General features: G+C 32.8%; 1 protein-coding gene across 1 annotated transcript in view; it reads right to left on the bottom strand.

Annotated features, from left to right (window-relative positions):
• ADAMTS20 (ADAM metallopeptidase with thrombospondin type 1 motif 20) overlaps positions 1-27,716 on the bottom strand; it is a 166,944-nt gene that overhangs the window by 51,571 nt on the left and 87,657 nt on the right. Inside the window, exons 27-28 of the mRNA XM_036065623.2 lie at positions 27,046-27,207; positions 25,646-25,822 (exon numbers count right to left, since the gene is read on the bottom strand). Of these exons, the coding sequence (XP_035921516.2) occupies positions 25,646-25,822; positions 27,046-27,207 (339 nt within the window). The remainder of the gene's footprint in view (positions 1-25,645; positions 25,823-27,045; positions 27,208-27,716) is intronic.

The following is a 27,716-nucleotide window of genomic DNA, read 5'->3' on the forward strand; positions in this document are numbered from 1 at the left end:
ATACAGTGCCTTGATTATTAAGACTTATTACCATATCCAAAATGTTCTCTTTAACACAGCCTTACATGTCACTTAGAATATATTTAATTCTGTGGAAATCTCTAAGGGATCTTCATAACCTGTATTAAGCATGCATTCTTCCTATTGACTTTCTCTTTTGGATCTACTTATATGCTCTACTCTTCCTGACTTGGGTTCTTCTCAGTTTTTTCTTGTTTTGTCTTCACTGTCTATTTTTCAAAGAGTATGGTATGATTTACACCAAAAACATCACATATTATTGAGTATCAAGCATATATCATCAAGAAGTATATGTACATGTTCACACATGGAAAAAATGTTTTTCTCCTTAGGTATATATTATTTTTTCTAATCTTTGGGATCTTTAGAACAGAAGAACATTCATTACTCTTCCTGTTAGCCTCTTTTAAAAAGTAAGCATTACTGTGAATATTTAAGATCAACACAGTTGTTCTATGGAAGATGTAAAAATATTTAGTATCTTATTCATTCTGTGAATATTATTGAGTTTCTACCATATACCAAGAGTTGCAGACACAGATTCATTAAACATCTCTTGCTTTTGCCCTTGATTTATTCTTAAAGTGCTTAGAATCTAAATGACACATATCATCGATTAAATGAATAATACCAAAATAGATCTTAGATAATATTAAACCCAATAAAGACCAGGAAAAAACACATTAAAATAATACAATAAAAATTATGGATTTAAGGAATTCTGAAAAGTAGCCATTCCTTTCTGGGATGTTTGATAAGTACTCAAGGAGAAGGTGGTATTTAAACTCAGTTTTGAAGAAGTAGGCTTGCTGATGGAAAAGATGGATGGTCATATATTTGTTTAATATCCTTAGCTGGACATTGCCCACATGTCTGGTTTTGTAAAATTCTCAGAGTTCTAACAGTGCCAAGAATCCAAGAATCACACAGTAAGTATGCAGTACATTATTGATATTTCTGATAAGAATGATCAATTCATTTACAAAACTATGTAATATAAGAGGGAATACTGAAGATTCTCCTTTAGAATTGAGCAATATATTTCCTCGATCAGCAATATCTAAGAATGGAATGTAAACTCACACATTGTAGTACACTATCAAAGATTATTCTTCACAAGACTGAATAGTGTCTCCTACTCTCACTCAAGATCATCTTTCTCTTCTTCATTATTCTAATCTTTAACCAAGACTATTATTAAACATAATTTTAAACATTTTTTTGCTCAAAAACTGACAATGGCTATTATCTTTAATAGTAAATCAAAACTTATATTTTTCTTTGTTTTCTTGATCCACTAAATTTCAGTCAACATACCTTTCTGACCTTATAGTCTGTTACTTTTCAACATGTAGAGTTGCTCTACTTAGGCATATTATATTCACTCAACAAGAGTGCCCAATTCATGTTACTTCCTTTTACCTCAACTAATCACTTCCCCTGGTGCTTTCTAAATGTGACTTATCCTTAAAGCTCTAAGTCAGTCCCATGTCTAGGGTAAATACATATCAATCTTTCACTTCTCTGAATTCTGAGTCTCACTCTGTTTTTTAGCACTTGATCATTTTCTACTTTTGTCACATACTTTATCTACCCAGACTTCTGGAGGTCAAGGACCTTTTACAGATTACCCACATCACCCACAAAATGGCAGGTACAATACATATTGGCTGATTAATTGATGTTGATCCTTGTGTAAGCAATTCTTATTTGTTTTTGTTAAACTCTAAAGTAATTTATTAAAACATTTTAAATTCCTTGAAATATATTTATTCGTTTATAAACACAAAGTTTCCCTAGGAAAGATAGACAAAACGTACAAAATCAAAGAGTTGCAAAATAAATTATGCTTGGTCACAATTTTAAAGTAGAGCTTTATTTCCTCAAGTTTTGAAGAGGAGTAAATACATAATTTTATCATGTCTGATGAATTCCATGTGAGTATTTAAGTGAAAGAGAACATGTTATACAAAGAATAATGTTTTAGTTGGAATGAGGTAGTCATAAAGTAAATAACTAGAGAAATGCTACCCTCTTTCTCTCAAACCAGAATACATTCTGAGTTGTAAAGATACCACAAAAGAGCTCACTTGATGGGATATTCAAACATGACAATTCTTTTCTCTGGCACCCCAGCAATTTTTTTTTCTCTATTTAATATTCCTGATACCATCCTACTCCCTTGAGATTTTATTAACACTGTATATTTTCCAGCATTCTTGTCAAAAGAGCTCTTAAAAATCACCCCTATTGTCCTTAGTTGACATAGTCTTAAATTCTGAGATATATTTTCATGAGTACCATGGAATGGTAGCTATAGGATACAATCTACTTCAGCAGTAGCAACATTATGGGGCGCCTGGGTGGCTTAGTTGTTAAGTGTCTGCCTTGGGCTCAGGTCATGATCCCAGGGTCCTGGGATTGAGCCTGAATTGGGCTCCTTTCTCAGTGGGAAGCCTGCTTCTCCCTCTCACACTCCCCCTGCTTGTGTTCCCTCTCTCGCTCTCTCTCTGTCAAATAAATAAATAAAATTAAAAAAAAAAGAAAGGAAAATGTTAAAAAAAAAAAAAGTAGCAACATTAAATACAAGTAACCTGAACTATTCCTGTAAATTAGGTAAAGACAGATGTGTCTGTAAGGAAAAGAAAACATTTGAAACAAATGTAGAATTTGCAAGCCCTAAAAATGCAATAGAATCTCCAGAATTGTGCAGGTTGGATGGCACTTTCAATTCCAAGATGGAATTTTGGAATTAAACATTCTAATATGATTAACTCTGGAACAAGTCTATTTTTGTTTTTAAAGTTGTACATAATTCCAGAATAAGATTACTTTTGATATTTGAGGTGTGGATTATAATTTTGTTTGTTAAGAATATTACAGAAGAGTGAATTGACAGTTTGTGAAAGATGTTGATTCTAAACACTTAAATTGTTAAACAAAATAGAACAATGAAGTTTATTTAGCTCCCATTCTAGGAAATGGAAAACATCACCATCGGGTGCATGAGAAGGTACTCAACATCACTCATCATCAGGGAAATGCAAATCAAAACCACAATGAGATATCACCTTACACCTCTTAGTATTACCATCATCAAAAAAATGAGATAATTAATGCTGGTGATGATGGGGAGAAAGGGAACCCTGTGTACTGCTGGTGAGATTGTAAACTGTTACAACCACTATGGAAAATAGTACAAAGGATCGTCAAAAAATTAAAAATAGAACTACCCTATGATCCAGTCATTTCTTCTGAGAATTTATCCAAAGGAAATGAAAACATAAACTTGAAAAGATATCTGTACCCCTACATTCATAGCAGCATTACTAACAAAAGCCAAAACATGGAAACAACCTAGGTCCATCACTGGATAAATGGATAAAGAAGCTGTGGTGTACATATATACCATGGAATATTATTCTGCCATAAAACTGGAGAAAATCCTGCTATTTGCAACAACATAGATGGACCCTCGGGGACATTATGCTAAGTGAAATAAGTCAGAGAATGATAAATACCATATGACTACACTTATATGTGGAGTCTTGAAAAAAAAAAATGACTCAGAGATCAGATTTGTGGTTACCAGAGGTAGGGGGAGGTGAGAGGTGACTAGGAGAAAGGCGATCAAAGGTATACACTTCATAAGTACTAGGGATGTAATGTATAGCATGATGATTACAGTTAACACTGCCATAATATATATAGGAAATTGTTGAGAGTAACATCTAAGAGATCACAAGGAATTTTTCTTTGCTTTTTTTTATCGTATCTATATGAGATGATAGATGCTAATCAAACTTATATCAATGATCATTTCATAATGTAAGTCAAACCGTTATGCTGTACACCTTAAATTACACAGTTATGTATGTCAATTATATCCAATAAAACTGGAAAAACTTAGATGAAGTGAGTTTTTTCTTTATTTCTAGATATAACATCATCTGTTAGTTATCTGCTGAAAATGTAAGAACTCACAACCGTATGGCTGGGTGTCACATCTATCCAATTGCTCATTGTATGGCAGGTATTTGCTAATTTCCTCAGACAAACAAGAAAAACCTACTACCAGGTGACAAAATTGTTCATACAATCTTTTTGTTTTAGATGAGCTAAACACACAGAAATGCAATCATTATACATTACAAATCTAAATCCAAATATGCTTTATTACAAACCAGAAATCATTTCCATCAAGTGCAACTGAAGAAGCATCAAATTATAATATATAAAATGGAGTGGTTTTGATTTAAACACAATTACAGCTAAAATATAATCAGGTATTGAAGTGTCTCTTGAAATAATTTGAGAGAATTAGTTGTGTTTTCCTTAGCCTTAAGTGGCAATTCCAAAACAATCAATGAATTTCTCAATATAGGGACATGTATTATTTATCTTTATTTTGATCTTTTCCAAAACTGAACTATGTTATGCTTCTGTAGTAAAGTTAAATATTTTAATGGAAAATTTTGACCATAGCTATTTTGCAAGAAAATTTTTTTTATGTTTTGGTGATTATATGTTAAATGTCTTTATAACACTATTACAAAACAAGATTTATCTATGAAATGATATAATAAGGAAATGATAGTTTCAGATCAAGACAGGCCATAAATTAGATATTTTGTGGAATAAAACACTTGTGTGTATGCATTCATGCATGTATGTTTTATCTATTTTTTTTTTTTACCTTTAAGAAGCCTGTAACATTCTCTAAATAAAATAAAGAGGCTGCATCTGAACCCCAGGAACAGCATGGTTTTTGAAATCTTCAGCAAGCTAGTAACACCTACATATCTACGAGAAGAGCCCAATTACAGTAAAATCTTAGGTATGAATTTTATACAATTACTCAGTAATTAGGGGCGTTCCCCACATTGGTTGAACACTATTTTAAATTGAGCTCTCCTCAGTTATTAAAGAAGTAAAACATTAACATAGTTAGAATAAATAGCCAGAATATACTAGAATAGGGTATTCCTGTGTTTAAACAAAAAAATGACAAAATATGGATATTAAGAGTAGGATGTCAACTCTGCAAAATAGTACTGCTACTGTTCCTTTAATTCAATGCATATGTGCACTAAAAAGTAAGATACTAAATCTATCAACAGAGACCCTATTCATAGTATTTCCTGAAAGATTATACTTAGAGTTTTAAAGTTAAATGGAGTTTGAAAATTCTTTTTAACCTGTTACAGACATTCTTGACCATGCAGCTTTAATAAACCAAGATAGCATTTGGTCCTAAAAATAATCACTACTGAAATAGTTCATATTCTATTGCATTGCCTCTAATTTAAAATTTGCACTTCAGATGTCTAACATTTTTTAAAGTCAGATTCATTTGCAAAAATGTTTTGAGTCCCAACTTAAAGGACATAGAAATATATTATTAACAAACATATCCAGAAAACTTTCTTTACATTCACATCATTGTGCTAATTATAACATTTTAATTTCTATTTCATGTTCTAAAATGTTATTTCTAAATATATATGTATATTGTACATATGTATATATTTAATGTACACAATGAATTTACAGTTCTAAACTAATATGATTATCTCATGTGTAATTAATTTGGCTAATTCAATTGGAAGTACTATTTAAAGATAATTTATTATAAGATAATTGTTCATATTTTCTAAATTATGGCTTTGGAAAATTTCTGTGATTATTTTCACTTTCAAATTTAAAACCTGAAATTGCAATAATTAATGCTAGTAAGCTACAGAAATTTTCACTTATCATATATTATTTTCTACACATAAAATATTAGAAAATCAGAATGAAAAATCACCTCAGTGAAAGATAACTAAAATACTCAATTATTGGATTAGTTTTCTTCAGTAATAAGATTTGATGAACAATCACTACAAACATGGCCAAAGTTTATTTTGCTGTATGAAATAGTAATTCTAATTCAAAATGTAAACACTATCTGTAGCAAAAGAAATAGGAAGAACTATCATTAGTTTAAGTCTTGTAATTTATTCTTTTAGCTTTCTAATAGTATAGCTTGTATGTACTAAGAAAGGGTAATGAACACTTCAGACTCTTCTATAAAATCTGTTTAGCAAGTGGAACTCATCTAAAGAGTTCCTAAACAGAGTTTTTATTGACTCATTGAGTAACATAAATCTTTGCAATCATATGGTAACAAAAAAAAATGTTATTGTCAATATGAGAATAATATAAATCTTGACTAATTTCAATAATTCTATTGGGGCCATTATTGTAAGTTTACTTTTTCTTAATGTCTTTATACAAATCACAACAACTGGGACATTATTTTGTAAGACCATATGGCACACTCTGTGATGAAAACCCCACTCTTATCCCCTGGGAGCCTACATCCAGAATCATGAGAATCTGCCTCCCTGGGTGGAACAAAGTAGAAAACTATTCAGTGTGGGTAGACCATAAAAAGATAAAGATCAGAAAAGTAACTAAAACATACCTTTAAAAAGATATTGACTTTTAAGGCATTACTATGGTAATATTTACAAAATGCTTAAAATCAAGCGCCAGCAGACTAGCAGGATTTACCATTTCAAGTTTCTACAAATGTTTTTGTGCTAGCTGTGGGAGTTAACAGAAATAAAGCCAAGAAGTTTGCTTTCAAGTAGGGTTATAAAGGTGAAAAGGAATATGCACAGAGAATTCTCAGATGAGAAGTAAAAAATGAGATCTATGAATGCTTTGATATGACAAAGTCAGAGTTGAAATTAAAAGAACAATATCCATTGAACATATTTATGTCTATTTATCATATGTAATAATAGTTGAGATGCAAGAATATTTTAGGGATTAATTTCAATGAATTTAAGCTAATTTCAAAATTATCTTAGATTAAAAATGAATTCTTTATATCAAGATTCAGGTGGGGTTTCATGGCTTTTACTATTGGAAGCAGAGGACAGAATAAAAGGGCATGGGATTTGGAATTGGACATGTACATTTGAATCTCCATTGTCAGTAGTTGAGCAACCTTGGGCTAGATGCTTAACCTTGCTGAGCTTCAGTTATCTCATCAGAGCGTGGCAATAATAATACCTACCTCAGGATAGTTGTGAGATTAAAGGATAACATATGAATAACCTAAAACAGTGCTTGACACAATTCTCTAAATGAATATTAATCTTCCATTCCCTTTTCTTTTCCTTCCTTTCCTAATCCTGAGGAGATATAAAGTGGCGAAAATACAATCAATGACATGGATTTCTCTATGAAACACTTGAACGGAACACAGGGATTGTTCAAGGCTCATACATTCAGATTTCATTCAATGGTAATCACCCCAATGGAATTCCAGTAAGAGTCTATCCTGCTTTCCCTGAAAAGAACTCTGCTTACCTAGATACTGAAAAACACATCAGATACACGTTAAATTATAGTCACAGTGGGCATAAGGAAGAGAAACTGGAAGGGAATGCAAATAGACATCTGGTTAAAGAAATTAACCAGTTTCAGGTAAAATTGGTGGAGTGACCATATGTATTCATCTCCCCTTCATCAGTTTTTTTCATCCCACAAAGTCAGAGTGAACCAAATAGATTTCAGTAACTATGGAAGATCTAAAGAGGATAAAAGGAATGAAGAAGACCAATATGAAGGAAGACAAACTTGTACCTGCAGAGACAAGAGGCTCAGCAATGGACGCAAGGAGCGGTGCTGCAACTCTTCCACTCCTCATTAGCCAGATCAGGGGCTTCTTCTCTGCAGAAACTAAATGTGTGCGTGGGGGAGCTTTTGCATTGGGAATGCTGAAGGAAAAATAGTGGAATTCCACACACCGAACTCTTGACCCTTACTAAGTCTCTCTGCCCATATTATTCTTGCTTGCAGACAGGGTATTAGAGGGTCCTTCTCTGAGAAACTGGGTCTCCAAAAGAACAGACCTTCAAGTATTGACTTATAGGGAAAATCAGTTACTAAACTCTACGCAAATGCAGAGTTTCCAATCAATTCTCTAGTGCCTTATTTTTAAATAATAATGAGCTGCAGAAAATCATCAACTTTTGAAGAAAATCTTTGGTAGGAAAAGCAGAAAACCATTCCCACCATCACCTTATGAAGATTAAAGAGATAATCAAGAATCACCCCTCCAAAAACTATAATTAATGTAAGAGAGCAAATATTGTATGATGAAATAAGAATAGGTTACTATGACCCCAAAATAATCAGAATGCAAGAAAAACCTCCTGGTAATTAAAAATATAACTAAAATAACTCAGGAGATGGTTAGATATTGACAGTTTCCCACTGAGTAAAACCAAATGACAAAGATAGGAGAATATAATGAGAATTAAAGGATCAATCCAAGAATCCTAATATCCAACTAGAATGAGTTCAATAAAGAAAAACATTGCATAGAAATTATATAAAAAAAAATTTCTGAACACAAGTCTCCTTAATGAAAGGGCCTAAAAAATGACTAGCAAACTGAATTTTAAACAAAGTTGCCTCATCATGAAATATTAGAATGACAGGGATGAAGATACCAAAAGCTTCAGCAGCATAGAGAGAGAGATAATGGTACATAGATCAGAATTCAGAATCACCAGATTTCTCAATAAATAGGTCAGAATGCTGGAAGATAATGTCTAAAAAATTCTAAGGGAAATTTTTTTATTTCACTCATGTAGAATTTAAGAAACAAAACAAAGAGAAAAGATAAAGAGAAAAAGGCAAAGAAAAAAAAACCCACACCAGACTTTTAAATATACAGACCAAAATGGTGGTCGCCAGAGGGGAAGTGAGTGGGAGATGGGTGAAAGAGACAAAGGGGGTTAAGAGGTATGAACTTCCAATTACAAAATAAATAAGTCACAGAGGAGTATAGCACACTAATTAGATGTATGCACCCCTATGTTTATTGCATTATTTACAATTGCCAAGACATGGAAGTAACCCAAGTGTATATCCATAGATGAATGGATAAAGATGTTGTGTTTATATACAATGGAATCTTACTTAGCTATAAAAATGAATGAGATCTTGCATTTGCAGCAACATGGATGTAACGCTAAGTGCAATAAGTCAGACAGAAAGACAAATACCATATGATTTCACTCATATGTGGAATTTACGAACAAAGAAAAAGCAGACAAAAAAACACTCAAATACAGAGACTTGGTGGTTGCCAGAGGGGCAGTGGGTGGGGAGATGAGTGAAATAGATAAAAAGAATTAAGAGTACACTTATTGTTATGAGCACTGAGTAATGTATGGAATTATTGAATTATATTGCACATCGGAAACTAATATAACACTGTATGCTAATTATACTTCAATAAAAATTATTGAAAAAAATTGAGGGAAATTATTCTCAAACTAGAATTCTATAACCATTCAAATTATTAATCAAATACAAGGATTGATTAAAGACCTTTTCAGGTTTGCAAGATGGAAAAATGTTACCTCCTGTTTTTCTTTTTTTAGGAAGATGTGTAAAAGTGTTTGAGAGAGGAAATTTTAAAAAGAAATATCTGATGCAAGAAAATGTCATCAAAATTGAAGATGAGTAAAATGACTTTCACTTTTTGAGAGAACGGGACAACAAGGTTAAGTTCATCCAGGCCAGATCAGAGAAGGAAGATTTTATCTTGGAGGGGGGTGTCTGTCTGCAAGGCATCTAGGAAAGAAGAAATATCTGGGTATTTAAGAAAAAATGTTCATGGAGATTTTACATACCTGTTCAGGCACTTGAAAGAAACACTAGTGGTTGGACATTTAAAAAACTAAGCAATTTTTTAAACAAAGGTATTATTAACTCCAGGAAAATTAAAGAGTTGTATAAGAAAGGAACAGAGCTCAACAGTATAGACGCTGGCATAAGGAGCACTATTAACTGAAATTTATTTGGAAGACAGGATTAGTGGCCTATATAAGAGAATTAAAATCTCAACCTCTATTAAATGAAACCAATAGGTAATGTTTTTTGACGCAACAAGAAACAGCAGAAAAAGCCTATTAATTTGAAATATGGAAGCAAATACCAGAAAACAGAAGGATTTAAAGATTATTTCTGGGGTAGGAAAGACTGCAACAGGAGATAGCTTTTTCTTTATCAACATTTTAGTACCATCTCTTAACTATGTACATGTGTCACATCAATAAGACTATTCAAAAATTATAAGCAATGATATTTGTTTCATTAATGAAGATTAAGGTCAAACTGGAGAGTTGTCTCTAGAGGTATGTTCTAGAGCCCTAGGCCCACCCTGTCATGGAGGATGTTATTAGCTATTTTATGAAGACAGAGTATGCTTCCTGATTTACTTGTGACATGAAGTTGAGAGAACTTATTTAAAAGTCACATATGAGATTTTAAATAAAAACTTGAAACTAACAGAAAAAAGTCAGGCATGAGAATTAAAAAGTAAATGAATTGAGGCTAGAATGAAAAGAAATAGAATAGAAATCAAACTTCTACACCCTGGCTTAAAAATATTATCTACTGCTAAGGATAAATAAAATGATTAATGACAGTATCACATATAGGTTTATACTGATGTAAGATCAGTATAAGAAAAACTGGGTGACTACTAAAAACAAATTTGATACAATATTGTATATATTGGGTGCACCATTCACACCAAGGATTGCAATATTCTTTATAGCTATACCATTTTGCTAATAAATGAGATGCTAAATGTCACATTTTAAGAGTAACAACAAAGGATTTGGGGATGGTTAAAGAGTTAAAATAGATATATTTAACCAGAAACACAGAAGAACAGCTGTCTTCAAATATTTGTCCTGTGGAGGAGGAATTTAATACATTCTTCAGTGTGCAGAATGAGAATTACAGGTGAATCTTTCATACATAACGGTTTCAGCTCAAAATGAAGAACAATCATATAGTTTTCCTGAAAAGAAGTAGGCTATATTGTGTTGTGGTATGGTCTCCAATTTTAGAAAGATTCACTAGACATGGAAACTGTGTATACTTCAGTTGAGAAAATTGAATTTATGCTTTGTGTAGAATATGAAAATTGAAATTCTCTCCCAATTTTAAAGATGGGATACCAAAAAAAAAAAAGAAAGAAAGAAAGAAAGAAAGAAAGAAACACCACAGTGTTTTTCAAGTATTTTAAGAATCACAATTTAACTCTTTAGATATGTATTTAATGGGCTGACTTAAAAAAATTCTATTGTTTGCTCAAATGAGAAAATGTAATTTTTTTTTTTAAAGAGCAAGCAAGCTTGGGGGTGGGGAGAAGGGCAGAGGGAGAGAGAGAGAGAGAGAATCTTAAGCAGGTTCCATGCTCAGCATGGAGCCTGATGTGGGGCTCAATCTCACAACACTGAGGTCATGACCTGAGTCGAAATCAAGAGTCAGATGCTCAACTGAGCCACCCATGCACACCGAGAAACTGCAAATTTCTGCATACCTGGATTATGGGGGCATCTTTGGTAGAAGGAGAATAGGTCATTCCTTAGTTCTTAAGAATTATCGAATAAATCTCACAGTTTTAAACCTCTTTTCTTATGACATCAGTTACCTGAATGAAATCCTGAAGTTATTACCAGATTTTAAAAACTTAGTTTCTGAGAAAATAGGCTTCCAGAAAGAATCTGCTTTTTATTATCTTAACCACAAGCTAAAATTTTTCCAACTAATTTCTCTTTTTAAAGATTTTTATTTATTTATTGAGAGAGATAGTGATAGAGAGAGAGCATGAGACGGGGGAGAGTCAGAGGGAGAAGCTGACTCCCCGCTGAGCAGGGAGCCTGATGCGGCCTGGGACTCCAGGATCATGACCTGAACCGAAGGCAGTCGCTTAAACAACTGAGCCACCCAGGCACCCAACTAATTTTTCTTTTAAAAAGTTCTGTAGAGTTTTCCTAAGCATTAAAAAATATATAAAAAAACATTTCCATATGTATAAGTGATATTTACTCATAAGTTTTCTCTATGTTTTGACTTACAAACTATAAAATATTCTCATAGCTCGAATGACAAATTTGAAGACAATATTGAATTTCATAAAATGCAAAAAAATATCCAAAGCTCTCAATATAAACCATAATCTTAAGTGACTTACTCTACAATATCTAAATAAAGGGAATATCTTAACATAACAAAATTGGATATTAGGATTATTTTCATATATAAATTGTGTGGCAGCAAAAGCAGCTAGACTTTCTACCAAAATATACTCACACACTAAAGATGTTGAAGAATTATGAGAATTCTAAACTTAAGAACAGAAACCACATCTATGTTTACTGAACAAGTATATGCCATGTAGAAAAAAAAAAACATGAGAAAATATATACAAAGATCTTTTAAATATGCAATCTGTTTTATATGAATGAGTTAGAGTTGAATTTTGTTGTACAAAAATAACACAGAAAGGAAAGCTTCATGTAATAGAGCTCTTTCTTCAAAATTTTTGTTGTTGTTCTGATACTATGGGGTGTCCTGTGGATCAACATAGATAAGGGCATCCTCCTGGTTTCATCTAAAATTGAGATCTTGCCAATTTCAGCAAAGAAATGCTGGCATGGAGACAGTAGCCCATATGAGCTACTGTTTTTAGCCTGGTCCCTAATACTGAAGAAATGCTCAGGAGTGAGGAAGGAGCCATGCCTGATTAACTTCCATACTACTAGATGTGAAAGTCCTCCAAAAGCCCAGGAATCACACTAAAGAACTTTCCCTTAGATGGAAGAATGGGGACTCTTTCTGGTGGCAGAATAGGGAGTCATTTTTTATTAATGTGGCAGTACAAATTGACTTTTATTCTTTCATTCTCCTAAAAATATAGCACATTACCATTTAGAGAGCATAATTCGCATTTTAATTCTTACACTATATTTAATGGTATCCCAAACAGAATATTAAACATAGAAAATGCTTTCTGGTTCTACCTATCAAATATTATATTTGGGTTTATGATAGATAAAATCTATAATGGAAAAAAGTTCCATAAATATATGTTTATACCTTGAAAAATATTACAAGCTAGTAACAGAAATGATTCTGCTGTGGGCAAGCCTTCTTCTGACGATTTTTTTTTTAAAAGATTTTATTTATTTATTTGACAGAGAGAGAGACAGAGAGAGGGAACACAAGCAGGGGGAGTGGGACAGGGAGAAGCAGGCTTTCTGCCAAGCAGGGAGCCCGATGCGGGACTTGATCCCAAGACCCTGGGATCATGACCTGAGCTAAAGACAGAGGCTTAACGACTGAGCCACCCAGGCTCCCCATTCTTCTGACAATTTTAATGACTGCACCAAAGTTATGTTCCACAGAAATCTAACTGCTTGATACAATAATTCAATTATTTATATTTTGGAACTAATTTATAGTATTTGCTACTAAATAAGATCCCATTAAAACGAACATTTGTCTCAAAAATAAATTATGACAATCATCTCTACTTCTTGTGATGAGTACTGGGTGTTATAAGTGATGAATCACTAAATTCTACACCTGAAACTAATATTACATTGTATATTAACTGGAATTTAAATAAAAATTTGGAAAGGAAAAATAAAAACATTTATAGCTAAAAAAAAGGCATTTATATATGGCCAACTTTTTTAGCCTTCGTAAAATTCTTACATGTGACTCAAAGATTTTTATCTGATAAAATGTTTTTAATTTATAATTCTCAAAGGCCTTTTTGTTTCATATTTAGTTTACATAATTACTAATTATTATTATGCATTTATATTTCAAATCTTCATATTAAGAGCCAATTAAAATCAATTATTTGTCCTAAAATAATCATTTCAACTTGCTTCAATATTAGTTTTTTCTTTGCTTTTACTTATACTTGGTTCTTTCATATTCAGTCATTAAAATCTTTTCCAGATAGTAAGCAATAGCAATCCATCTGTCAGTGTATTGAACAGCAAGTTGTAAGATATATAAAATGTATGCTTTAAAAACAATAAAACAGGGCGCCTGGGTGGCTCAGTAGGTTAAGCATCTGCCTTCAGCTCATGTCACGATCCCAGTGTCCTGGGATCAAGTCCCACATTGGGCTCCCCGCTCAGCGGGAAGTCTGTTTCTCTCTCCCTCTACCCCTCCCCCCTGCTGGTGTTCTCTCTCTCATGCCTTCTCTAATAAAATCTTTAAAAAAAAAATAAAATAAAAACAATAAAACAAAAATGAAACAAAATATCTACCTTCCAAGTCAAGACAGAGATATTATGTCCAAAACCTTCCATGTCCTTCACAATAGCACACTTCCCTCCTTTTTCAGGGACTACTGCAACCCCTAATTTTTATTAATTATATCCTTCCTTTTCTACATAGTTTTAAAATTATGTTGTATCTGTAAGGTTTCAAACTGGAAAGGAAAACCACTATGAATATTATGAAATATGAGTTGTATTATATGAATTAGTCCTTACACAACTATGGGAGGAGATGAGGAAGAAGTCAAAAAAGGATCAGAAAAAATAACTAACCATGGTATTATTAACAGGTCAGAGCTGGCAGGATGCTAGGCATGTCCAGCTCCTAGAGCGGAAGTACAAAGAGGCTTGGTGGAATATTCAAGGGAAGTTATCGGCTCTTGGGCTATTGCCTCACATGTAATATGCATGTAAGTTTCCTCCATATCTTCTGTAGTCTGATAACTCACTTCTTTTTAGTGCTGAATAAAAGTCCATTGCCTGGATGTACCACAATTTATCCATTCATCACTAAAGGACATTTTTGATGCTTCCAATTTTTGGCAATTGTAAATAAAGCTGCTATAAACAACAAAAATGTATTTTTTAGTCTCTACTAGCTGCGATATGTAATACCTAATACCTCTTATCTCCTGATCCATTCCTATTGTTCTCCCCCATACCAAGTGCTTTGTAAATATCACTAACACACAGTAACTGCTATGTAAATATCTACTGAATAAGTTTAATAGAAACTCAGGGAGATTAAAAATTTAAAAGTCTGATAATATCAAGTGTTGACAAGGATGTGAAACAATTGGAATTCTCATTCAACCACCCTCAGAAAACAGATATTTACTAAACCCAAACCTATGCATACACTAAGATTCAACTCCTGTCTACATATCCAAAAGATCTGCATACATATGCTCGCCAAAAAACAAACGTGAGACATGCTCTTAACAGCATTATTTGTAAGTCTCAAAGTTAAAACAATCCTAAATGCTTATCAACTGGAGAATAATCATATAAATCATATTTGCTTATTTATAAGTCATACAATTGTATATTCCTACTAGATTGCAATGACAAACTATAATTACATGAATTTCACAGATGTAATATTTTGACTCTCAAATTATCTAAGTTCTATGTATATAAAGTTCAAAGGCAGGCAAACGTATCTATGATATTTGATGGCTGAATAGGAGGGGTTACTCTTGTGGGGGGATCGTGACTACAATGCGGTACATGGGGGAATTTCTAGGGTGCTAATCTTGGTTTGGGTGCTGACTACACAAGCGTGTTCACTTTGGAAAATTCACTGAACTGTAACTTTGATTTGAAATTTTGTTGGATATAATATTTCCATAAAAGTTTACTTAAAAAAAGTCTCCAGTCCAAATTGATTTCTCTTATACTAGAGTATAACTTTCTTCAGTAGATCTTGTTTCAGATTGTTCAGTGTGTTATCAGCCTAATATGCTATTTGGGTTTTCAGCTCCTTGAAGAAAGAGAATTCTTGGATAAGTGATAATAAGCAAAACACATCGAGCCTCTATGTAATAGGCCGTAATGCTAACCACCTTACCTACTGTTCCATTTAACCCTAAAAAATGTTCTCTTTAGGTAGTCATTGTTTTTATTCCAAGAAAACAAAATCTTAGAAATATTAATTTGCCAAAGTTCCCTCCATGAACTCAAACCTAGGCATGCCACAATGCTTACTCCTAACCACAAGATCTAGGATAAACTTAATATGTATATTGCAGCAGGCTTAAGAATAATGATCTCTCTCCAAATTCTTCTGGTAAATTAAAGTTTACATTTCTCTTGGTAAAATCAAGATTACATTCCCTTATGTAAGACTAATGTAAAACCAGTTTATGCACCATCAAACTGCAGTTTGTAATGCTAGTACTCCAGATTAACTTTCTCATTGTCCAAACTTAACTGATCTCAGACGCTTCCATCATAACTTTTCTCAACTTTATTCTCTTGACAATAAAGCTCTTGATAGGATGTTCTCTTGTATATCTTTTCCTTCCATCTCCAAATGCCATCTCACCTCTTGACCAAAAATAGTCCCATCAATACCCCTCCTGGCTGCTTCTACCCTACAATTTAAGTGTTATAACTATAAATATGTGAATAACTGAATGGTCCCTAAATCATCGCCCTTAACTTTAAGAAGAGCCCCCTCTTGGACTCCCCATCTCCAGTCTGTCATTTTCAATGTGCTTATATCTTATGAGAATTGCCTAATAATCTTCCTAAAACTCAGCTTTAACACCCACTCCAAAAATTTAATGGTTTATATTCAGAATTTTTAAATTTTTAAAAATCTCTTAAGCATGATCCTTATTAATCCTCCTTGATATGACCCCAACTCACAACTTTTTCTTCAAGTTATTTAAATTTCAGTTAACATACAGTGAAATGTTAATTTCAGGTGTAGAATTTAGTGATTCAACACTTACAACACGCAGTGCTCATCAACACCCCTCCTTAATCCCCATCACCTATTTAACCCATCCCCCACCCACCTCCCCTTTGGTAACCATCAGTTTTCCCATAGTTAAGAGTCTGTTTCTTGGTTTTCCTCTTTCTATCCTGCACCGCCCATGTACATTTGTTTTCTTAAATTCCACACGTGGGGAAATCATATGGTATTTGTCTTTCTCTGACTGCCCAAGTCATATTTCTAAACTTATGCTCACCCCATGTATCTCACAAACCAAAACGTATTAATCAAGATGAACCACTTTTTTGGTCTCTGGTTTTGCTAGGGAATGGTCTTCCACCCCAACTCAAGTTCTATCCACCATGGCCAATGCATTCTCCTCCATAAATCCTTTCAAGTTCCTGCAACTGAAGGCATACTTTCTCTGACTTCCCATGACATGTTTCTGCCTTGTTATTTGTGTGTATATTTAATTTCCCCTGAACTGTGAGTACTTTGAGGAGAATATGTCATTCTTATCTTTAGTTTTCTACAAATCCTAGCCCAGTGCCTGATATGGATAGGCTCTTAATGATCTTGAGTGGATCGATGGATTTTTTTTTTTTTTTTTTTTGGCAGTTCAGTGACTACCATTGCCTTCATAGTTACTTCCAAAGTCTGAGTTTCTCTGGGTCACAACTGCAAAATATCAGAAGTCCAGGAAAATAAAAGTCATTCAGAATGGTCTTAGAGGATCACTTCAGAACTCAGTTAACTGGTAATGAATTTATGTGGTTTACCAAAAACTTTGCAATATTTCAGCTAATTCTCACAAATACATGTATATCATGATTATGAGACTTAATGCAAAGGTCATATTACAATGATGTGATAAAGTACCTTATCCTTAAACATATCCTGCTGGATTTAGGATTGAGACAAATTGGTGCAGGAATTTAAGAACAATCTTTTCTCAACTTTATTCTCTTGACAACCAGGAAGCAGATGGTATCTATGAAAATAAATTAGGTAATTCCAATCTTAACTGTAGTTTGAGGTTTTAGAGAGGATACTAAACTTTTATGCCTCATAGAAGCCTATGAGGTTCTAAATCACAGTTTTTCAAAAGTCTCTCTCAGAGGTGGCAAGGTGATTCAATGTAGTACCAACAGAATTTCTTAAAAGAATTTTATATTGGGGCGCCTGGGTGGCTCAGTTGGTTAAGTGACTGCCTTCGGCTCAGGTCATGATCCTGGAGTGCCTGGATCGAGTCCCACATCGGGCTCCCTGCTCGGCAGGGAGTCTGCTTCTCCCTCTGACCCTCCCCACTCTCATGTGCTCTCTCTCATTCTCTCTCTCTCAAATAAATAAATAAAATCTTTAAAAAAAAAAAAAAGAATTTTATATTTATGTTTATCTAAAATAAGCTTTACCATATGGGTTTTTATGCTAACCTGACACATACTTTAGGTATCCTGACCGAGATCATTACTCTGCCATTCCACTTTGTGTACCAACTGCAATCAATTAATATATGTCCACTTAGGAAGATAAATGGATTAAATGTATAGACTCAATACTCTAATGAGTGACACAACAAACTTTTTTTGTTTTAGGCTCAGAGTTTTGCTGGTTATGTTCAAATTATCAAATGGGCTCATAAAGATGAATTGCTAATTTTTCCATTACAAAAAGAGGCTTGTTCCAAATTTTTTTCTATAATGAGTGTAATACCTAATACTTTAAAAAATAGACCCATTACGTCTCCTTTAAAGGAGACACTTAAGAGTAGATGAGACAGCAATGGTTTTTGGAAAGTTTTTTTGTTTTTTTTTTTTTTGCATCAACATGGATGGAACTGGAGGAGATTATGCTAAGTGAAATAAGTCAAACAAAGAAAGACAATTATCATATAGTTTCACTTATTTGTGGACATAAGGAATAGCATGGAGGACATTAGGAGAAAGAAGGGAAAAATGAAGGGGGTCAGAATCAGAGGGGGAGATGAAACATGAGAGACTATGGACTCCGGGAAATAAACTGGAAACTACTTCTTAGAACATTTTTAAACACTTGGAAGTATTTCTAGTATTATGTGATTTTGTTACCATAAACAATGTATCAACTATCAAAACTTTCACATGTGTATTTTTAAAGCTTTGAAACAAAATTGTTTAAATGGCTTCCAAATCTTTCAAAGTTTCATTGAGTTTTAACACTATTTGTTAAAATATAAATATATAAAGTTACACAACACCAAAAAAAATAATCTGATTAAAAATGGCAGAGGACCTGAATAGACATTTTTCCAAAGATGACCAACAGGCATATGAAAAGATGTTCGCTATCACTAATCATCAGGGAAATGCAAATCAAAACCACAATAAGATTTCACCTTATACTTATCAAAATGACTAGCATCAAAAAGACAAGAAGTGTTGGTAAGGATATGGAGAAAAAGGAACTCTCATGCACTGCTGGTGGGAACGTAAACTGATGCAGCCACTGTGGAAAACAGCATAGAGGGTCCTCAAGAAATTAAAGAGAGAACTACCATATGATCTGGTTATTCAACTACTGATATTTATAACCCCCAAAATGAAAACACTAATTTGAAAGGCCATATGCACCCCATCTTTGTTGCAGAATTATTTACAATAACCAATATATAAAAGCAACTTAAGTGTCCATTGATAGATTAATGGAGAAAGAGGTGGTATATATACACATGGAATATTAATCATAAAAAGGATGAGATCTTGCCATTTGTGACAACATAGCATGATACCCTCTGGGTCCAAGTGAAATAAGTCAAAGACAAATATGATTTCACTGATATGTGGAATCTTAAAAGGAAAACTAACAGAAACAGACCTATAAATACACAGGATAAACTGGTGGTTGCCTGTGGAGGGAGGGGCAAAATGGGTGAAGGGAAGTGGGTATAGGCTTCCAGTTATGGAATTAATAAGTCGTGGGGGATGAAAGGGATAGCACAGTGATATATAGTCAATGGTATAATAGCATTGTATGGTGACTGATGGTAGCTACACTTGTGGGGAGCACAGCATAGTGTCTAGAGCTGTAGAATCACTATGCTGTACACCTGAAATTAATGTTAACATTGTGTCAACTATACAGCAACAAAGAAAAATTACAAACCTGAAAATATATCTCATTCTAGTAATTTTCAGTAACTGAGTGACATCATGGAGAATGGAAATTTGTCACACAAGTTTCGATGATTTTTTTTGCATAATTGGTAATTGGATTTAAAAATCAGTTACTAATCTACAACAGTAACACCCAGTGATTAACTTTTCTGTATGGAGGTATGTATTTTCATGTGGTAATTTTTTCAGCTATGGAAGCTACTGAAATGACAAATTGGGATAAATGAGATTTTTAAACTGCTAGGACAGTGTTGAACCAAGATTTTCAAAGCTAATGAAACACCATCCTTCTTTAAAAATTTTAATTCCAGTATAGTTAACTGTTCTATTAGTTTCAGGTGTACACTATAGTGATTCGTCACTTCCACACCTCACCCAGCATTCATCACAGCAAGTGCACTCCTTCGTCCCCATTATCCTACCACTTTTTAAAAATGGGATTGCTATCACAGTTCAGTAAGAAATTATTCATTAAAAAATATTCTAATTCATGTTTGTATGTTTCATAAATCATTTATATATTAGCTTGTAATGTCTAAATATAAAAAGGGGACATGTTCAAAACATGTTACTGAGAAATATTATCTATGATCAAAAGATTAGAAATCAACTATCTAGAAAATGTCAAAGAGACTTCACAAGATTAATGCCAAAGTCTTTGTTGTTCCTGTGATTATATAGGAACTAAAATGGTTTTCTCAAACTACTGAAAGGTGACAGAAAAATTATGGTATCTAAATGAATATTAACAATGCCTATATATCCTACATAAATAGGATCATCGTCGAGAACAGAGATATTGTAGAATACTGAGAATATGTGGTTATAAAACATCTAAAAATCTATTTCCAGAGATTCTTAAACATTCTCAAGCATTATGTCTGGGAAAAGAGAATTACCATAGAAACATGTCCATTTTAATATAGATGCATAAAGAAAAACATGGCATATTGCCATTTCACATTGAGTTTATTTTAGATTTAACATTCTAATTTCATTCAATATAACACACTCACAAGTCTCTTCTGATCTCATCAGTATATTATCTACTTAAATTTTTCCTAGGTTTTACATTTCAATCCTGCAAGTCCCATTTGTATCTCCAAAATTACTTTCATACCATCATATATCTTGGTCCATGTTCTTTTTGGTGAGACATGAAATCCACCTACATAAAGGAGGAAGATGCTGCAATTATGCAAAAAACTATTCTAGCACAGGGACTTAGGACACCACTCCTCTCTTGCCAGGTTATAATGGAATAGATTCTACTGGTTTAGGCTTTCTAGAAAGATCAACCGGCAGAATTATTGTGTTGTCAAGTACCATCCTCATTATCCAATTCTTGGATAATTACAACCTATTAAGGTCCCAGTATTATGAGTCCTCAATATTATAAATCATATGGTTACTGAAATCAGAGAGGACTCCCGTTTTGCATTCCGACCATCTATTTAGTACATTCATCACTTAACTGCAAACTTCTTGTACACAGGGATTGTGCCTGATTTATCCACTGCACAATGCCTAACATGTAGGGGATGCTCATCTTTGGGAGAGTCAATGAATGTACTATAGAAAGATAGAGTAACAAATAAATGGAAACATTAGTTCACTACTTACTAATAAGGTATGTGAAACTATGATAAATTAGGAATAAAATAGATTTCCAGCTTTTTACTATGGTTATGTATAACTTTTCCAAATTTAAGAAAACAACTTATTACTATAAATAGTTTTACTGAGTTCTACACTCCACAAAGAATTGACAGTTTCTTGAAACCATTTCCCCACACATTACCATCCTCCCTGGCTACTCCTGGCCTTATGAGCAACAGAGGCAGTAACAAGTTTCTTCCCGAATGCATTTCATCCTCAGTGAGAGCTACAGTGGAAGGAGCCTCCCAACCCAAGTTCAGACCTTCAATGTTTTTTTGTTACACAAAACTGTGAAGGTGACAAACTGCAGATTTACTGGGTGTATGCTGCTACCACATGCTCATTGCTAAAAGTGCTTCTGTTTGTTGCATTCCATCGTATCATATTAGAGATTTAGTATAGTGCCTATGTATATACATTTTAAAAAGAAACACTTTGGGGAAAGCACTAGAATCTAGAAGATTCAAGTATTAAGCTTTCATTTTTTTAAATGAATTTTCTCATTTTTGGAGGAAAAAAACAATCCTTAATGGAAAAAAATATGCTCTTTAATTCTCTGGGATCATCATTAACCCCAGAACACAATGGAATACACATTTTCATACCAAACATGATTGCATTCTAGGTAGAGAATAAAAGCATTTAGGAAAATGAATCAGCTAAATGAGACTTAATGGGAAAATAAAGAAATTATTATAAATTTACTTAAAGAGCATTTGCTAGAACTGTTTGATTACATATGTAATGTTCCTTAGTATATATGAGAGAGAAGAGAAAAATAAAACTTTTACTCACCTTTTAGTATATGTGCTGCCAAAGCAAGCACTCTACTCACCTTTTAAAGACTATCTTGGTCATGAGCTTTTACCTTACCAATAAATAAGTTTACATCATAGATTTTTATTGTTTATAAAATATAAATTTTTCTAGTATTTAAAATTGGTATCTAAACAATAGATCTTATGTTTTTAAACACGAATGTTAGTTTCTAATGGATTTAAAATATAACAATAGCTTAAATACTCAAATTATGAAAACATACACTATTCAGCAATTAAATGTTTAATAAGAAATTAATAGTTTGTTAATTTAAGAAAAACAGCACCAAGAGAAAAGAGGGATTCATTACAATACAGGATCTGTTCAGGGACTTAAAACATTTTAGGTATTGATCGAAGTAGTAAAAATACAACATGCATATGAATTATGCAAAGCACAAAGCCACAACACATGTCATTAATAAACAAGGGTTAAAATACAGTCATTTCACATTGACTAATCACAAAAATACAGTCATTAAATTAACAGACATAGGTTAAGGTTTATTTCCTTAATCATGCTTATAAATTATTACAATACAAGATTTTCCACAAGATGGAGAAAATTTAAATGCATATTTACAACTTTCTTCCTAGTTACATTTTAATGATTTAACACTTTATAATTCTGCTTTAAAATGAAATGTTTGAGATATCATGTTGTTCATATATGTATATGTATACATACACACACTGTAATTTTCTAACCTAGTGAGTAGGATCTGCTGAAATTAAAGTTACCCTTGAAAGAATATTAATCTGATATGTTAATAAGAGGTATTCTGAAGTTTGGCTAATATGTAGCAACACAAAGAGGTAAAAGGTTATATCTAGTTTTAACAACAACAACAAAAAACTTCAGATCCCTTAAACCCTTTTAATATAAAAGGCTAATTTAAGGAATAAAATTCTTCATATAATAAAAGAAATCCAGGCACTTTAATATATATGTACTTTATACCTATAAAATGTGAATAAATAAGTTTGCAAAAACTCTGATATAAACATTGTGATTTTTAAAATTTCACCTTCAATTTATGAAAAAAAAAAGACATTACAGTTTCTCACTAGTGCAAAGACTGAATTATTCAATGAGCTCCTTTCGGAACAGGAACGTAGTAAACAATGAAGACTTGTGTACTTCTGTGTTACTATTTTGTAACTGTGGTCATTTTCTTGGTTATTGGTTTTTGTGAGATTGAAAAAGTTATCTATACACAGAACTTTACTGAACATTCAGGTTCTTTTCACTTACAATATCATTTACATATAGAGAGCATGACACGAATATATTCAAATATAGTACTAGATACCTTCCAACACCATATATAAACATTGTGTGACACTGTACACCTCAAAGTTACACAATGTTACACACCAAGTATATCTCAAAACTGGAAAAAAAAAATTGTCTAAATACCCTAGTGAATATGTGGAGAAGGTTGATAAACCTTGTAAGATGTTTTAAAATATCAAAAACATCTAAAAATGACCCCAAATGAATATGTGTAATTCTAATAGTCTATAACTTTAGGTACATTTTATGCTAAATTTAAAAAGCATCATGTTTATTAAATAAGGGGTCAGCAAACTTTTCCCAAAAAGGGCGAAATAGTAAATATTTCAGACTTTAAGGGCCAGTCTCTATTGCAATAACTGTAGTATCAAAAGCAGCCATAGATAATACCTAAAATAAAAATGTGTTCCCATGAAACTTATTTACAAAAATAAGCAATAGGCCAGATTTGGTCCATGGGCCATAGTCTGCTGACCCCTGAAATAGAAAATATGATTGAAATAATTTTAGGTATTTTGATACCTAGCACAAATGTTTAATGCTTTGTGAATTAATGAATTGATGAATGAGTAAGAAAATAAAACTTTTGTGCTCAGAAACAAATGCCATTACAATTTAATCCTCTAATTAAGTGGTCAGGAGCTTGCTTTCCTAATTGGGACAAAACTCCAAGAAAGCAACCCATAGTCTTATTAAGAACTAGGCTTGCAAACTACAGCCAAAAAAATGAAAGACAATGTAACAGATCTAGTAAAGAAAAAGTGAATTTTCAGTGTAAGATGGCTAATAAAAAAGGGTATCTTTTTATAGTTGAGTTCCTACTCAAATCTCTCCAACTAGGCTATAAAACTCCACAGGAGTAAGAAATAGGTCTTTTTTTTTTTTTTTTTTTTTTAAATTTCTGTAGCTCAGTGCCTAGGATATAGATGGTCAATATTTTATTAATAAGTGAATGCTTTCTATGGCAAAATATGTTTTTTGTTAGTTCCAACAAAGTGATGTAGCAATTTAGGATCCTCCTATAAAGTTACAATTTCCTTTTGTTTTTTATCAGTCACACTGACTATAGAGATGCATTTCAGCCTGAACTAGAACTTGACTTACTCATCAAACAGCAGGAGTCTGAAACTTAGGTTTACATCACAATGTAAAGCTTTGACTTGGGAAAAGCAAACCAAGTGCAGGCATCAGGTTTGGTTATAAAGCCAGAGTTATAATTATTTTCCAAATAAAGAACTGTATAACTTTATAAATTATAAATAGACATCTGTTTTTCACCTGGAAAAAGTGTACTTGGTTGTTTAGGGTTTAAAATATCAAAAGTGACCAACATGCTAATGTCAACATATTTATATATTAATTATTCTTCAAAGCCTGGATATTTGAAATATACTAAATTAATCAGTCATGAACAATACTTAATGAATTTTGTCTGTGGCTCCAAAAAAATAAATTAAAACATCCCCAAAACAGAGTAACTCCACACAGTGAAGAAATATTCATATAAATTACTATACAAATATTTTTCCATGATGTATGTAACAAACTGTAAACAATTCACTTTAAATTTCTCTTTTAATATTTTCACACTTCCAAACAAGATACTAAGTTTAACAATGATAAAAAAAAAAAAGTTTTAAAGAATGTTATTTGCTTTTGGATCAGTTACTAGACATTGACAGACAAAAGCCATACAGTTATACACTTAAACAAGACACAGCCTTAATTTGCCATTGTAACAAGCACAATGTTAACATTATATACAAACGCATATAGTCAAACATTTACAATTAGAGGACAAGCCAAAGATGTACTGGACAAAATATATCCATTAGAATAGTGTTATGGTTCAATATTACTTATAAAAAATAAATACATATAAAACTATTATTTATAGTACAGTACTTGAAATTGAATGGATTCTTCTTCCAAACTACCAAATTTAATACCACGAGCCAAGATGGCCAGTAATCTGCTTAAAGTAAAAAAATCGGAAGATATAGTGTGTACCACAATTTACAAACAAGCGATTAAAGGGGGCACAGTAAAACAAAACAAAACAGGCAAAAATAATACTACTATCGTACCGATTTCCATGGTCCCCGATGCCATGTCACCTCATCAGGGCAAGCATGCACATGACATTGTACCACACTAGGTGGCTTGTTTAAGATTTCACAGTTTTGCTCTTGTGACATTTGGCCATTGGGAAATTGACATATTACGAATCTTGACTTTATTCCTCCTCCACATGTTTGTGTACACTAAAAATAAGAAAATTCAAAACTATGTGGTTTTAAAGACAGTATTATATTGCTTTATTCAATGTCTAATACATAAGTATTAATGCTAGAATTTTCTTCCTGGGTAAAAAAGTTTTAGTTCTATTATTAAAAAAAAAAAAAAAAAAACTACACAAAATTTTGAGAATTAGTACCATGTTTCAGTAAGATACCAAGGATCTGTAAGATAGACAAGTCAAATAAAATGGATTTACTTAAGTAATAAGTATTAACTCCCTAATTTATGATAACCTATCAATAGATTCCTGGGTATTCACGAAAGCTAGTAAGATAGACCTAAACTGATAAACAGGGAAAAATGTTCAGTATGTGTTACATGAAAGCGGTGGGTGGCAAAGCAGCCTATGTAATATGAATCTATTTGTGGAATCCACACAAGACCAAAATCTGGAAGGAAATGTATCAAATGTTAAAAGTTCTTATCTCTTCATAATTTTTCCTATCATTTCAATTTTTACAATGAGCTTGCCTAACCTCAGGAGTAAAAATGTCATTTCCATTTTGGAAACTGTAAAAGAACATTTTTTAAATGGACTTGGTATTTAATAGCACCTGGTCCAGAAGTGTATCTTTACACAAGGATTTCCAAATGCTCTATGAGAAAATATATACTAAAAATCATTAAACAAAAATATTTGACTAAATTAGTTGATTTTATTCATCCAAAGCCAGTATAACTCTTTCTTGTTCTTTCTCATGCATAATATAGGTGGAATTAGTATTCATGAGAACTACTTTAAAAATTATCTTCATATCCCCAGTGTCTAGAAGAATGCCAGGACATGAAGTGCTCGATAATTGACAACTATCTGCTTAGAAAATTCACCACATGAATGGCTCAGTAATAGGATATCAGCATGGCTATATATTAATCTAATTTTCTATCTTTATATCAACCAAATTTTCTAAGAAAACAATAATATACTAATTTTAGAGAGGCATTAGGGGTTCACAGATATATTGGCTAGCATATTAGATTCTGTTAAAAAATCTGGAGTACTTCCTATCACACAGGAGTGATTTATACCAAGACGGTCTATTAAAAGAACAAGATTTTCCTAAAAATAAACCTTTCTGTGTAGTATCATGAAGTAAGATTATTCCACAGTAACAGTGTGAAGTACTTAACTTTCAGTCTTCAGAGATTCATCATCTCCACAAGCTTAGAAAACATTGGGACTTACTTCTCCCCAGCTTCCGTAGCTCCACCGCGGACAAGGACCTGAGTCACAGTGCTTGGCCTCTGGGGGCCTGGAGGCTGCATCGCAGTAACTGGCACTCTGTCCGTTCTCATCCTGGCAGACCACAACCCTGTGCTGAACACCTCTAGCACAGCTCCTGGAGCACTGACGAGGATAAAACAGACTGTGGATGCCACATCATGCAATCACATAGTGTGTGGGGGGGGAATCAGTGTTTGGACTCAGATGCAAACTCCCCCTGCTAAAATTCCCCTCCCTGGAATAATCTGAGTTGAAAAATCTGCCAAAAACAGGAGTGTATTAGAATTTGTCAATGAAAGGTGAAATAGTAAAGTTTGCAAGAGCCAATTCAGCCCTGTCCTAAGTGTTAAGTAGAAAGGAAGCAAAAAAAAGATGAAGTCATTTAACTTTGATACTGTTTTTCTTTGTCTCAACTTTTACGTAAAATAAGAGCTACAATTGTACCTTTTGTAGTTTCGTGGTTTTACACCCGCCTACTGCACTATTACAGTAATTTCTAGGTTTGTTTCTTTTTTTAATAAACATTTGCAGTCTTAACCTCTTAAAAAATTCTTTTTTTATTATAATGGACTCTAATCAGATTGTTTTTAAGTGCATTCCTCTGTAATCACAATATCACATTAGTGTAGAGT

This window comes from Halichoerus grypus, chromosome 6 (assembly GCF_964656455.1).
Source record: "Halichoerus grypus chromosome 6, mHalGry1.hap1.1, whole genome shotgun sequence".
Classification (NCBI taxonomy): domain Eukaryota; kingdom Metazoa; phylum Chordata; class Mammalia; order Carnivora; family Phocidae; genus Halichoerus; species Halichoerus grypus.